Source organism: Nicotiana attenuata, unplaced genomic scaffold (assembly GCF_001879085.1).
Source record: "Nicotiana attenuata strain UT unplaced genomic scaffold, NIATTr2, whole genome shotgun sequence".
Taxonomy (NCBI): Eukaryota; Viridiplantae; Streptophyta; class Magnoliopsida; order Solanales; family Solanaceae; genus Nicotiana; species Nicotiana attenuata.
Genome location: NW_017670723.1, coordinates 398,143 through 412,538, shown reverse-complemented (window position 1 = coordinate 412,538; position 14,396 = coordinate 398,143). Strand labels below are relative to the sequence as shown.

The window sequence follows — 14,396 nt, the reverse complement described above, 5'->3', positions numbered from 1 at the left end:
ATAATGATAACAAGAAGAAGAATGAAAAACTCTAATGGTGTCTTGATCTTCTCACACCTGTTCTTGCCTCCATAAAACTATAAAAACCTTGATATCCTCTCTTTGGGCGACTTGAGCTTCTTATATGTTAAGGAGAGTTGCCCCCGAACTTCCAAAATTACCCTTGGAAATAAGGTTCAGCGAACAGACGCGCTTGGACCGCGCTTGGGCCGCGCATCTGGACTAGCACGGCTGGAGCGCGCCCGCGCTTAGCTCGCGCTCGCGAGTTTCGACTATTTTCTCCTTTTCTCCTTCTTCTTTCACGCGCATTCCCCTCTGAGTGGCTTTCCTTGCTCCAAATTAGCTCCAAAAGTTGTTCAATGTCCTCATAATCAACACTTGCTCCTGCAAAGCACAAAAACCTCAATCAGAGCATTTTGTTATCATTTAGCACTTAAAACATCAATAAAGTATGGTTAATTTCGAGCATAAATAGCATCTACATCGCATAATATAGGCTACTATCAACACCCCAAACTTAAACCGTTGCTAGTCCTCTAGCAACAAAACCACACTCTATAGGCCTAATCATCACTGGGTCACTCCCCTACTCCTTATACTAAGAATAATTCCCATAGATAGACTGCCTTAGCGTAACATCCTAACCTCAAGAGTGGACTCTCTCTCTAGCCAAGTAATGTCCCTAACCGTCTTACATACTCTTAGTCAGAGGTCTAGACTTACCTTCCTTCATGAATCACGTGCCTACTCACCACAAAAGAGACTTGCGTCATGGTCATTGTACTTCACACATTGAGGAATTCAAATACGTAATATTCCACTCACCCTCAGAAAGAAATTCTTATGCCACAAACAACACAGCATAAGCTTGCCCGTAGAGTAATACTCGACTAATCGAGCTCATTTGATCTAGAATCAAGTAGGACTTTATTTGGTTGTAATGTTGGCTGCGGTCAGGTAGGATACATATGGGTATAGTGACTACACCTCCCTAAGCACTTCAATACATCTTTCACTTTTAAGCCCATACCTTTGTCAAACCTTTATTCCACCTTTACATCATTGAGTTAAACCCCCTACTTCTTTAAGCACACTTACATCAAGAGCCACCACTTAGCAAGGAAAATATATATATATATATATATATATATATATATATATATATATATATATATATATATATATATATATTTTATTCAAGTGGTTCTTATTTTCCTCTCAACACCGTGCACCTTTTTCTTATTTCATTTGCTCCACTCAAAAGCCCAACCAAACACCCCACACTTTAACTTTTCCATATTCATTACAATTCAAGTGCTTCTAAGACGTGATAGGGTTCAAAAGATAGACAATTCACAACTTGGGTAAGGCTTGTAATGTGGCTGCCAAAGAAACAGGATTACAGGCTCAAAGGGGTTAACTAGGATATATACAATCAGGTGGGTGAAAACATATATAGATAGGTTCAACAAGGAAACACCTATATCACTTTCCAGACCAATTAAGACTACCATTTCGCTTCATACACACACAGGGCAAGTTCTAGGCATTGAGTGTTAGCATAGAATACACAAGGCCTCACTCACACATGGCACAAGACTCAATTCAGTTAGGACCATCAAACACTCTGCTCAAGGTGCTTAAGCCAACTCAAGAACACACATTTTAAGGCTTTATTGCTAGAGTCAACTGATGAGCCTAAGTGTCACATTAAAGCAATCTCTATTCTTCTTCGCCCACAAATTCCTAGACTAGAAAAAAGAAAAAAAAGTAACTACATTCGGTTCAAATGGAAACCCTTGGAAAGAACCGTGGTTTAAAGAAAAACCAAGGGGGAGTTGATACACTACCTAATAGAAGATTTTTTTTGTTCGACTTAAGTCCCTCAAGAGACCCATCGAGAGGTGTCCGTCTTCGGGCCAAGTCGAAGTTAATTAACAGCAGCCAAAAATACCAAACAAATCTATACAATTGTACAATAACAAAAATCATTCCCCACCCCACACTTAAAGATTTGGCATGTCCCCATGTCAAAGAAATTAAAGCAGAGTAAGGTAAGGGGACTTCCCTGGTGTTCAGTCCTGATCGGAGACAGTGCCAGGGTCAAGGTGACACGCCCGACCCAAAACACGCAATCAGCCCATAATTTTCTTTTCCGATTTAGCATTCTGGGTGGCCAAAGCATCAACTCGCGTCCCTAAGTCTACGACAGTGGTACGCATCCCTGCCATCTCCTGATCTAAGGCTGCTAACCGGGTAACCCGACCAACCCAGATGGTCCTGCAGCTTCCGCAACCGGCGCATGGGAGGGTGGCTCGGCTTCCGCTTCCTCCTACTCATCCTCTCCCTCCTCAGATGCATTTGAGTCATCACTATCATCACCACCAGGTGCCACAGGCTCCTTCCCAGTAGTTACCTTATCGGCTCGAAACTTTGCCTCTCTGGGCTTTCTATCCACACTCAAATTTTCTGGCACCCGAGCTGCCCGACAAAGCCTAGTGACTAGGGAAGGGAAAAAGAAACCATACGTCTTCACCGGACAGCGTGTAAACATCTCCTCGTGAATAAGCTTGGCCACGTTAAAGTTGTGACCATTTATAAAGCACCAAATTAATGCAGCTCGAGGAGCATTCACTTTCGTGGTGTAGGAGGACGGGAGTAGGCGGTTATTGATGATATATAGCCAGCACTTCCCTTCAAAGGTGAGTGCCGCTGAATGGAACTTACGCCCATATTTCATCCACACAGTCTCTTTGCCTGGCACACAAATTATTTCAAAGAATAACTCCCATTGAGTGTATTTTCTGCCATAGGCTTCATAAAAATCCTCCATTTCCGCCATAGGTGCGAGCAATCAGTATATTCTCCGAATAGCCTCAACAGAGGCATCCACAGCCTTCTTGCACACTGTTACTACACCATTCACATGTTCTTTAACGTTGGCATAGAACTCGCGCACATCCATCAAATTCCCATCATCTGGTTCTTCAAAGAAAATTTCTAGCCCATGCCTGACCAGCTCATTGTACAAGTTGGGACACCATGGTGGAGCGACCCTATATCCATGCCCCTCTCTGGTATTGGTTTCTTGGGTGCCTTATAAGAAAAATGGTCCTGAGCTGCGGCGGAGACGAACCAGTTACTATATAAGGACAGGCAGGAGCTGAAGCGCGCGCCCTGGAGGATCCAGCTTGGCCGCTGGATGAAGCACCTATTGTTCGGCGTTTCCTGGAAGGTTCCATAGTACCTGGAAGAAGAATAGCATTAGCACATCACAAAAGATGTGACTCAACTGCGGTTACTCAGACTTTACCCGCACAATTGGTCATATTTACCACTGACACTCACTGTGGCATTGTAACAAACACTTTATGGGCATCATTAACCGGAACTCCCACTTAACCATGTTATAAACCAATGTTCATCACAATTGCCCCAATGTTATCCACCTAAGTTAAGATATACATTTACACAAGCACCACCATCCACAAGCAACTATGCATACACTACAGATTACTTCTAAGAGAAAAGGAAGAAAAACTACTACATAACCAACAATTCAAAAGAAAACCCAACAAAAATTGGCAAAAAGAAAATCTTACCTGAAGTGGGAGGAGATTGTGAGAAGTGAAGAAGAGTGGTGGGGATGGGATTAGCGTTGAACCTTGGGGGGATTAGGGCTGGGATTATTTGGGAATGGGAAAGGGGCGTGTTTGAGTGGAGAGGGAGGGGCCTTAGTCGTGGGGGGAGAAGAGGGGTTTGAGGTGTGATAGGTGAGGGGGGGTTAGGGTTGGGTAAACAAATTAATGCAATTCAAATAACAAAAAAAGAAAATAATAAAAAAAATGTTAACTTATACAAAGTGGCACCGGAACGGTACTAGCGCGGTCCAAGCACGGTCCGAGCGCGGCCGCGCTAGTGGAACAGAAGACTTTGCCATATGTGCGGTCTAAGCGCGGTCTGAGCGCGGTCTGAGGCAGAATACTTTGACATATGCGCGGTCTAAGCGCGGTCTGAGCGCGGTCGCGCTCCTGGGCTTCGAGATTTTTCAATTTTTTACCTATTCCTTCAGAGTTTGATGGACTTATCACTCGCCCAAGCTCACCTGCATTGGTTAGTACTTACTAAAATCAAAAAGAACAATTCTAACTACACTAAAGTCACTACGCATTGGGTTGCCTCCCAACCAGCGCCTTAGTTAATATCATGGCACGACAGTTACGACAAGTCAATGGGTTGCCTCCCATGCAGCGCCTGATTTAACGTCGCGGCACGATGCATGCTCATGTCATCACTCCTCATTTGTGTATTGGGGCTCCTCCAGCATTATCACCACGCTGTCCCCTTTTTCTTCAGTCATTCCAAGGTAATGTTTCAAGCTCTTCCCATTCACTGTGAATTTGTTCGTCCCATCTTCAGATTCGATCTCCACAGCTCCACCTGGGAACAATTGCACCACTCTGAACGGTCCTGACCATCGGGACTTCAACTTACCTGGGAACAACCTTAATCTTGAGTTATATAGCAACACTAATTCTCCGGGTTCGAAGTTCCGATTCAAGATGTGCTTGTCATGCATCAGTTTCATCCTGTCTTTATATAGTCTAGCACTCTCGAATGCCTGGAACCGGAATTCCTCAAGCTCATGCAACCCATTAACTCTGTTGGTGCCTGCTGTCTCCATGTTTAAGTTCAGCTGCCACAATGCCCACAGTGCTTTGTGTTCTAGCTCAACCGAAAGGTGGCATGCCTTTCCAAATACCAACTTGTATGGTGACATACCAATTGGAGTTTTGAAGGCTGTGCGGTATGCCCACAATGCATCATCCATCTTCCTCGCCCAATCAGTTCTTGTTGCATTCACTGTTTTTGAGAGGACACTTTTGATTTCCCTATTGGACACTTCCACCTGCCCGTTTGTTTGTGGGTGATATGGTGAGGCTACCTTGTGGCGAACTCCATACTTCTCCAACAGGCGTGCAAACTCTCTATTGCAAAAATGAGAGCCACCGTCACTGAATATGGCTCGGGGGGTGCCAAAACGTGTGAAGATGTTTTTCTTGAGGAAACTGGTCACCCCTTTCGCATCATTGGTTGGGAGAGCAACTGCTTCGACCCACTTGGAGACATAGTCAACGGCAACCAGTATATACTTGTTACCGTATAAGCTGACGAAAGGCCCCATGAACTCGATCCCCCACATGTCAAACACTTCCACCTCTTGGATTGTGGTCATTGGCATCTCATGACGACGGGATATGTTGCCCGTCCTTTGACATTCATCACAACTTTTGACCCAAGCATGGGCATCCTTGAACAATGTAGGCCAATACAGGCCTGATTCCAGCACCTTTGCTGCTGTCCGAATTCCTCCAAAGTGTCCACCATATGGCGAAGCATGGCAAGCCTGCAAAACAGAGGGTTGATCCATCTCGAGGATACACCGCCGGATCATGTTATCAACACATATTTTGAACAATAGGGGTTCATCCCAATAATACGCACGACAATCACGGAAAAATTTCTTCTTTTGAATTGAGGAGAGATCATGAGGTACAATACCACATGCTAAGTAATAAGTAATATCAGCATAGCATGGTGCCTCCTCCATTTTCATAGCAAGTAATTGCTCATCCGGGAATGTCTCAATGATATCTTCAACCTCCGTTCTCTTCTATGCCCCTTCCAACCTCGAGAGGTGGTCTACTACTTGATTGTCTGTCCCCTTTCGATCACGAATCTCCAGGTCAAATTCTTGTAGCAACAGAACCCAGCGAATCAAGCGGGGGTTTGACTCCTTCTTTGTTATCAAGTACCTAATGGCTGCATGGTTAGTATAACAATAACTTTCGAACCAATAAGATATGACCTGAATTTGTCGAAGGCAAACACTACAGCGAGCATTTCCTTTTCTATGACCGTGTAGTTCAACTGTGCACCACTAAGCGTCCGGCTTGCATAGTAAATTGGGTGCATAATTTTCTCCTTGCGCTGCCCCAAAACCGCTCCTATAGCGTAATCACTGGCGTTGCACATCAGCTCGAATGATTGCTCCCAGTTGGGTGCAACAACGATGGGTGCAGTCACCAATCTCTTCTTCAGCTCCTCAAGTGCTAACCTGCATTCATCAGAAAACATGAAGTGCTGGTCTTTTTCAAGCAGCTTACATAAGGGGTTAACAATTTTTGAAAAATCCTTGATGAACCGCCTGTAGAATCCGGCGTGCCCAAGGAAACTTCTCACTGCTTTCACTGAAGTGGGTGCTGGGAGCTTCTCAATCACATCAACTTTTGCATAGTCTACTTCAATCCCCTTTTTGGACACTCTATGCCCCAACACTATGCCTTCTTGTACCATAAAATGGCACTTCTCCTAGTTTAGCACCAAAATTTTCTCCACACAGCGTTTGAGCACTCTTTTAAGGTTGTGAAGACAATCTTTGAATGAATCCCTTACCACGGAGAAATCATACATAAACACCTCCATAATGTCTTCGACCATGTCGGTGAAAATGGCTAACATACACCGTTGGAATATGGCCGGTGCATTGCAAAGTCCAAAGGGCATCCTCTGAAAGGCAAAGATGTCATACAGACATGTGAAGGACGTTTTCTCTCTATCTTCCGGGGCTATTGATATCTAATTGTACCCCGAGTATCCGTCCAAGAAACAAAAATGGGATCGCCCAGCTAACCTGTCCAACATCTGGTCAATGGAGGGTAAGGGGAAATGGTCCATTCGGGTGACTGCGTTTAATTTCCTGTAATCCATGCAAATCCGCCACCCTATGACTGTACGAATTGAGATCAACTCATTCATCTCATTTTGTACAACTGTCATTGCACCCTTTTTCGGTACACACTGGAAGAAGCTTACCCAATTGCTATCAGAGATGGGAAAGATGATGCCCGCGTCCAGCCACTTGATTACCTCCTTTTTCACCTCCTTCATATTCGGGTTCAGCCTTCGTTGATGTTCCCTGGAAGATTTGTGCCCTTCTTCCAGACGAATCTTGTGCATGCAGAAGGCCGGGCTGATACCCTTTATGTCTGCCATGGTCCAACCAATGGTAGTTCTCCATTCTTGCAGCACCTGCAGTAATTGTTCTATATGCACAGCTAGCAAACCAGATGATATAATAACATGCAAAGTAGAATTGGGACCCAAGAAAGCAAACCTGAGGTGGGCTGGAAGCGGTTTCAGCTCCAGCTGTGGTGGTTCCTCTATTGATGGTTTTGCAGGTGGTGTAGCTCTCTTTTCTAACTCAAGGGGCTCGAACTCAGGCTCCCTCTTCCTGAATCCTTGGCCTTCAAGTGCCATGACCCACTCTGCCAATCCTTCACCATCCATCTCCTCTAAATTTGTCAAGCAAGCTCCCAATGGATCTTTGGCGTTCAGGGTCTCATCTCTTCATACATGATAACATCCACAGCTTCCACTAGTGAGCAATTTGCATATTCACTGGGTCTCCTCATGGATTGTTGAACGTTGAATATTACTTCTTCATCTCAAAGCCTTATTTCAATTCCCCAGTTTCACAAACAATCAACGCTCTCCCAATGGCTAAGAATGGCCTCCCCAGAATGATGGGTATCTCCTCATCTACCTGGCAATCCAGAATAACAAAGTCTGCAGGAATACAAACTTTCCCACTTGTACCAGCACATCATCAAGAATCCCGGTTGGTCTTTTAACCGTGCAGTCAGCCAGTTGCAACAACATCGAGGTCGGTCTAGCTCTGCCAATGCCCAGTTTTGTATACATTGCCAAGGGCATCAAGTTTATGCTGGCTCCTAAGTCACACAATGCTTTTGCAAAATCATAACTTCCAATAGTGCACGGAATAGTGAAGCTACCTGGATCAAACATCTTTTGAGCCATGTGTCTTGTTACTACCGCGCTGCATGTCTGTGTTAGAGTTACTGTAGACAGGTCTTGAAAGTCAAATTTCCGCGACATCAGGTCCTTCATCATTTTTGCATAGCCTGGCATTTCCCTCAAAGCATCCATCAGAGGGATATTCAATTGAATCTGACGAAGCATCTCCATGAATTTCCTGTATTGATCTTCTTTCTTTTGTTTGGCCAGTCTCTGAGGGAATGGTGCAGGCATCACTCTTTGTTCCTGCTTGCTGGCTGTTCTTTGTTGGAATTTTGTGGCACAAGAGGTACCACCTGTTCTGCAACTTGTTCACTTTATTTAGCCTTACTCTTATCAACCTGAGCCTGTTCAACCACAACTTCAGTGAGTTCTGCTGATTCATCTATCTCTACTGGAACTGGAGGGGCTGGTGTAGTCTCTCTTCTGGCTTGATCAACTTCTTGCTCCTTGTCTAAATCTCTCCCATTTCGGAGACTTACTACCATCAATTGATTCGGGTTTTGCTCCTTGGGGTTAATATTCGTGTCGGCTGGCAATGTTCCCTGGGCGCGATTATTCAAGGCCATGGATAGCTGCCCCAGTTGAGTTTCAATACTCTTAATTGCTGAGTCATGCGCTGCCAACTTTTCCTGCATCTTACCATTTGTTCCAATGAGTTGTTGCAGCATACCCCTGATTTCTACCATGTTGCTGTCCTGTTGCTGCTTCGCTGGCTGATATGTCAAATGTTGCTGGTGCTGCTGTTGATAACCCTGTTGTCTCTGATATGGCACCATTTGGCCTTGGGGCCGCATACCTCCCGGTTGTGGCATGTTCGGTCTGTACTGCTGGTTAGGTGCTGGTGCCATTGTTTTCCTCCTTGCTCTGACCCAAAATTGTTGACATAATTCATATCCTCTCTTAACCCTTGGTTGTCACCTTCTCCACTCCATGACACACATAAGACTGATTAATGCAAGGTGTACACAGTCCTCCATTTGTTGTGTCAACTATATGCACTTGCTTTGTACCCATCTCATTGTTCTTCTTTGTTAGTATACTCAGATGAGTCTTGAGTATGGCTATGTTCTCTGCATGTGAATTATTTGGGTCAAGAGGAACTGAATGTACTATTGGTGATAGGGTCGTACCTCTCATCATCCATCCCGAATTTGGGGCCATCTTTTCAAGAAGGATTTTACACTCTGTGAATGTCTTGCTCAGGATTGCACCCCCAGCTGAAGCATCTACATTGGCCTTTAAATTGTCTGCTAATTCCATGTAGAATCTCTGGCGGAGCATCTGGTCTGGAATACCATGGTGGGGACACTTCACTAGCATCCCTTTGAATCTTTCCCAAGTTTCCTGCAAGGTCTCAATGGGCTGCTGCTTGAACTGCAATATCTCATCTATCTGTCTTGTAGTCTTGTTGGGCGGGCAAAACTTGTTCAGGAACTACTTGACTAATTCTTCCCAAGTGGCAATGGAATTTATTCGGAGCGAATTTAGCCAAGTCTGAGCTTCCCAAGTCACAGAGAACGGGAGTAACAGCTTGATGTGTGACCCGGAGAACAATCCCTTATTCTACAAAAGATGCAGCATGTTGTTGGTGATCTGGAATGTCTCCACTTGTATTTGGGGCACAACAATGGCAGTGGCCAGGTTGTCAGTTGTTGTTTGTGCCCAATCATAAAGTGCAGCTTCTGGCACAAGAGGTGCACACTGCTTCGTTTGGCACATTGATGGTTTCCCTGTTGTCCATTTCAGTTGCGAGTTGGTGTGTTTGTTGTGATTGTTTGTTCTTCTTGTTGGCACGGTTGTTTAATGCCCTAAATGTTTTCTCGGGGTCTGGAGTCCTTTCAAGCAGCTTCACCAAGTCCTCGAAGAATTTCTAGGCATACACCTGAATCACACAAGAGTTCAAACGTGAGAATTTCAACGAAAAATTATTTAACACCGTAGAAAATTGATCTAAACTAATAATTCTATCACACTTCTAAGTTGCAATAAATAACACCGTAAACATCCCCGGCAACGGCGCCAAAAATTTGATCCACGCCCAACTATGCCCTTATAAAAGAGACAAGAGCGGTTGTTTGCAAAATAATAATCCGGTTTTTCAAGTCCGGAGTCGAATCCTCAGGGAACTAACCTATCTATTACAACTCTTAGCGATGCTAGTACAAGCTCAAACAATTTTCGGATGCAAGATTTTTATCAATAAATAGTGAGATTTGTTTAACTAAAGTAAAAGGATATTAAAACTAACACTATTCTAAATTAAAGATAATTCAATGGTAAAAAGATCTAGGGTATTGATTTCCCCAATTGCTAACTTAATTCTTAACTCTTTTGCTATAATCTCGCTGTAATACTCTATGAGGATTATGAGCTATGGATTACCGCAATTATCTCTCGATCAACTACAATAATTTACTAGAGCATTCTCTCGAACTACTCTAGCTGATAATTTATGCAGCTCTGAATTATCCCACCAAAGTTTCGTTATCTCTAACCCCACTTTTAAATTCAAGTAATGAATCTCTTCAATTACCCAAAAGTGGTGTTGTTCAACAACAATCTAACCTAGTATTCTTTCTCAAGCAACACAAGGCAATTAGACACGATTAATCGAGGGCCCATTCAATTAATCACCATACAAAACATAGTTGAACAATCATATAATAAACCCGGCTCGATTATAACAAAATTGAGTCAAAACTTCATCTAACAGTTGGTTCCATCAACCCTAGATTAAATGTTTAGCTACTCATGGTAAAACAAGATAAAACCATAAAATCACTCATAATTCGCAAAATAATGATAACAAGAAGAAGAATGAAAAACTCTAATGGTGTCTTGATCTTCTCACACTTGTTCTTACCTCCACAAAACTATAAAAACCTTGATATCCTCTCTTTGGGCGACTTTGGTTTCTTATATGTTAAGGAGAGTTGCCCCCGAACTTCCAAAAATTACCCTTGGAAATAAGGTTTAGCGGACAGACGAGCGCGGCCGCGCTTGGACCGCGCTTGGGCCGCGCATATCGCGTTCTATTCTGCCCAGACTAGCGCGGCTAGAGCGCGCTCGCGAGGTTCAGCTGTTTTCTCCTTTTCTCCTTCTTCTTTCACGCGCATTCCCCTCTGAGTGGATTTCCTTGCTCCAAATTAGCTCCAAATGCTGTTCAATGTCCTCATAATCAACACTTGCTCCTGCAAAGCACAAAAACCTCAATCAGAGCATTTTGTTATCGTTTAGCATTTCAAACATCAATAAAGTATGGTTAATTTCGAGCATAAATAGCATCTACATCGCATAATATAGGCTACTATCAATAACCCATGCCTTCTGCATAGGCTCGGGGCCCTAGACCCGGATTGCTATATATTTTCCCGAGCCATAAAAAATGGCCTAAGGAACAATAGTCACGGCCTCACTAATCCTCATTTTTAGCGTTTTAGGACCATAAAACTAGAATTTTGACCGATTTCCTATTTTTCGTGTGCCATAGCCCACGCCTTCTACATGGGCCAGGTCCCTAGACTGGGATAACCTAAAATTTTCCCGAGCCATTAAAACCGACCTAGGGAACAATAGTCACCAGCTTATATTGACCGTTCCTCATTTTTTGGCATTTTAGGGCAACAAAACTAGAATTCTGCCAAATTCCCTGATTTTTGTGTGCTATAGCCCACGCCTTCCACATGGGCCTGAGCCCCAGACCCGGATCGCCTAAAAAAATTTCGAGCTATCAAAACGACCTAAGAAACAATTGTAACTGCCTCACCATAATTGTTACTCATTTTTGGCGTTTTAGGGCCATAAAACTGGAGTTCTGCCTGATTCTTAGATTTTCGTGTGCTATAGCCCACGCCTTGAGCATGAACCTGGGCTGCCGGACGCTGATCGCCTAAAATTTTCCCGAGACATCAAAAACGACCTAGGAACAATAATCACCACCTCACCATGACCATTCCAGGTTTTTGGCGTTTTAGGGCAATAAATTTGGAATTATGCCTGATTTCTTGATTTTCGTGTGCTATAGCCCATGCCTTATGCATGGACCCGGGCCCCCAAACCCGGATCGCCTAAAAGTTTTCCCGGCCATAAAAAATGACCTAAGGAAAAACAGTCAATGCATGGCCATGAGCATTCCTTATTTTTTTTTTTTGGCGTTTTAGGGTCATAAAAATTAAAATTCCGCCCAATTCCTAGATTTTCGTGTGCCATAGACCACGTCTTCTGCATGGGCCGGGCCCCTTGACCCGGAATGCCTAAAATTTTCTCGGGCCTTTGAAAAAAACCTAAGGAACAATGGTCACCGCCTCTCCATGAACGTTCCTCATTTTTTGGCGTTTTAAGGCCATAAATCTAGAATTCTGCCTGATTCCCTGATTGCCTTCCGCATGGTCCCGGGCCTGCAGACTCGAATAGCCAAAAATTTTGCAGGCCATCAAAGACGACCTAAGAAACAATAGTCATCACCTCTCCATAACAAAAAATAGTCATCGCCTTGTTATAACCGTTACTCATTTTTCGTGTGCAATAGTCCGCATGGGCCGGGCCCCCCTGACCTTAATCACCTAAAATTTTCCCGCGCCATCAATTATGACCTGGAACAATAGTAACCTTCTCACCGTGGCCGTTCCTCATTTTTTGGTGTTTTAGGGCCATAAAACTAGAATTCTGCCAGATTCCCAAATTTTCATGTGCTATAGCCCACACCTTCAGCATGTCCCGGACCCATGGACCTGGATCAACTAAAATTTCCTCGGGGCATAATAATGACATTAGGAAAAGAGGTCGCCGCCTCGCCATGATAGTTCCTCATTTTTTGGCGCTTTAGGGCTATAAAACTAGAATTCCGCCCGATTCTCACATTTTCGTATGCTATAGCCAACGCCTTCCGCATGGGCCCGGGCCCCGGACCTGGATTGCCTAAAAATTTTTCAGGCCATCAAAAACGAACTAGGAACAATAGTCACCTCCTTGCCATGAGTGTTCCTCGGTTTTTGACATTTTAGGGCCGTAAATCTAGAATTTCGCTCGATTCCTTGATTTTCGGGTGTTATAGCCCATGCCTTCCGCATGGGCCCCGCCCCCCGGACCCCGATTGCATAAAATTTTCTCGGGCCATCAAAAACGGCCTAAGGAACAATAGTCACCGCCTCGCCATGACCGTTTTTTGTTTTTTGGTGTTTTAGGGCCGTAAAATTAGAATTCCACCTGATTTCTAGAATTTTGTGTGCTATAGCCCACGCCTTCCGCATGGGTCCGGGCCCTTAGACCTGGATTGCCTAAAATTTTCCCAGGCCATCTAAAACTGCCTAAGGAACAATAGTCACCACCTAGCCTTGATCGTTCCTCATTTTTTAATGTTTTAGGGCCATAAAACTAGAATTTTGCCCGATTCCTAGATTTTCGTATTTTATAGCCCACGCCTTCCGCATGGGCTAGGGCACCCGGACCCTGTTCGCCTAAAATTTTCCCAGCCAAAAACAATTACCTAATGAACAATATTCACCGCATCGCCATGATCGTTCCTCGTTTTTTGGCATTTTAGGGCCATAAAATTGGAATTCCAGCCGATTCCCTAATATTTGTGTGCTATACCACACCTTCCTCATGGGCCCCCGGACCCGGATCACCTAAAATTTTTCGGGCCATCAAAAACGACCTAAGGAACAATAGTCACCGCCTTTCCATGATCGTTCCTCGTTTTTTGGCATTTTAGGGCTATAAAATTGGTTCTGCCCAAATCCCATATTTTTATGTGCTATAGCCCACACCGTCTGCATGGGACCGGGCCCTCGGACCCAGATCACCTGAAATTTTTCCTTGCCATCAAAAATAACCTAAGTAACCATAGTCACTGCCTCGCTATGACAGTTCCTCATTTTTTAACGTTTTACAACCATAAAACTAGCATCCCGCCGGATTTCTAGAGTTTCGTGTGTTTTCGCCCAAGCCTTATGCATGGGCCCGGGTCCCCGGACGCGGATCGATTAATATTTTTCTAGGCCATAAAAATGACCTAATGAACAATAATCATTGCCTCGTCATGATCGTTCCTCATATTTTGCCGTTTTAGGGCCATAAAACTGGAATTTCGCCCTATTCTTAGATTTTCGTGTGTTATCCTTCCGCTTGGGTTCGAGCCCCCAAACCCGGATCGCCAAAAATTTTTCCGGCCATCATAAACGACCTAAGGAAAAATAGTCGCCGCCTCGCCATGACTGTTATTGCCCATGCCTTCCGCATGGAACCGGGCCCCGGTCCCGAATCGCCTTAAATTTTCCCGAGCCATCAAAACCGGCCTAATGAACAATAGTCACTGCCTCGCCATGACCGTCCTTCAATTTTTGGTGTTTTAGGGCCATAAAAGTGGAATTCCGTCCGATTCCCTAATTTTCATGTGCTAAAGCCCACGCCTTCCACACGGGCCCGGGCCCTATACCCAAATCGCCTTAAATTTTTTCGAGCCATCAAAACCCACCTAAGGAACAATAGTCACTGCCTCGCTATGACCGTCTCTC

The 14,396-nt window shown here is 44.3% G+C and overlaps 1 protein-coding gene across 1 annotated transcript; it reads right to left on the bottom strand.

The window, feature by feature from the left end:
• Nucleotides 1–7,516: 7,516 nt before the first annotated feature.
• On the bottom strand, nucleotides 7,517–7,974 carry LOC109242679. Its single transcript, XM_019409519.1, has 2 exons — nucleotides 7,660–7,974; nucleotides 7,517–7,606 (listed from the first exon to the last, which is right to left on the bottom strand). The coding sequence occupies exons 1-2, from the start codon at nucleotides 7,972–7,974 to the stop codon at nucleotides 7,517–7,519; spliced, it is 405 nt and encodes a 134-aa protein (XP_019265064.1).
• Between the last annotated feature and the right edge of the window lie 6,422 nt (nucleotides 7,975–14,396).

Coding starts and splice junctions, on each gene's coding strand:
- LOC109242679 (XM_019409519.1), bottom strand. CDS start 7,974: ATGATGAAGGACCTGATGTCGCGGAAATTTGACTTTCAAGACCTGTCT. Junction 7,607..7,659: donor GGATTCTTGATGATGTGCTG/GTACAAGTGGGA, acceptor CTGGATTGCCAG/GTAGATGAGGAGATACCCAT.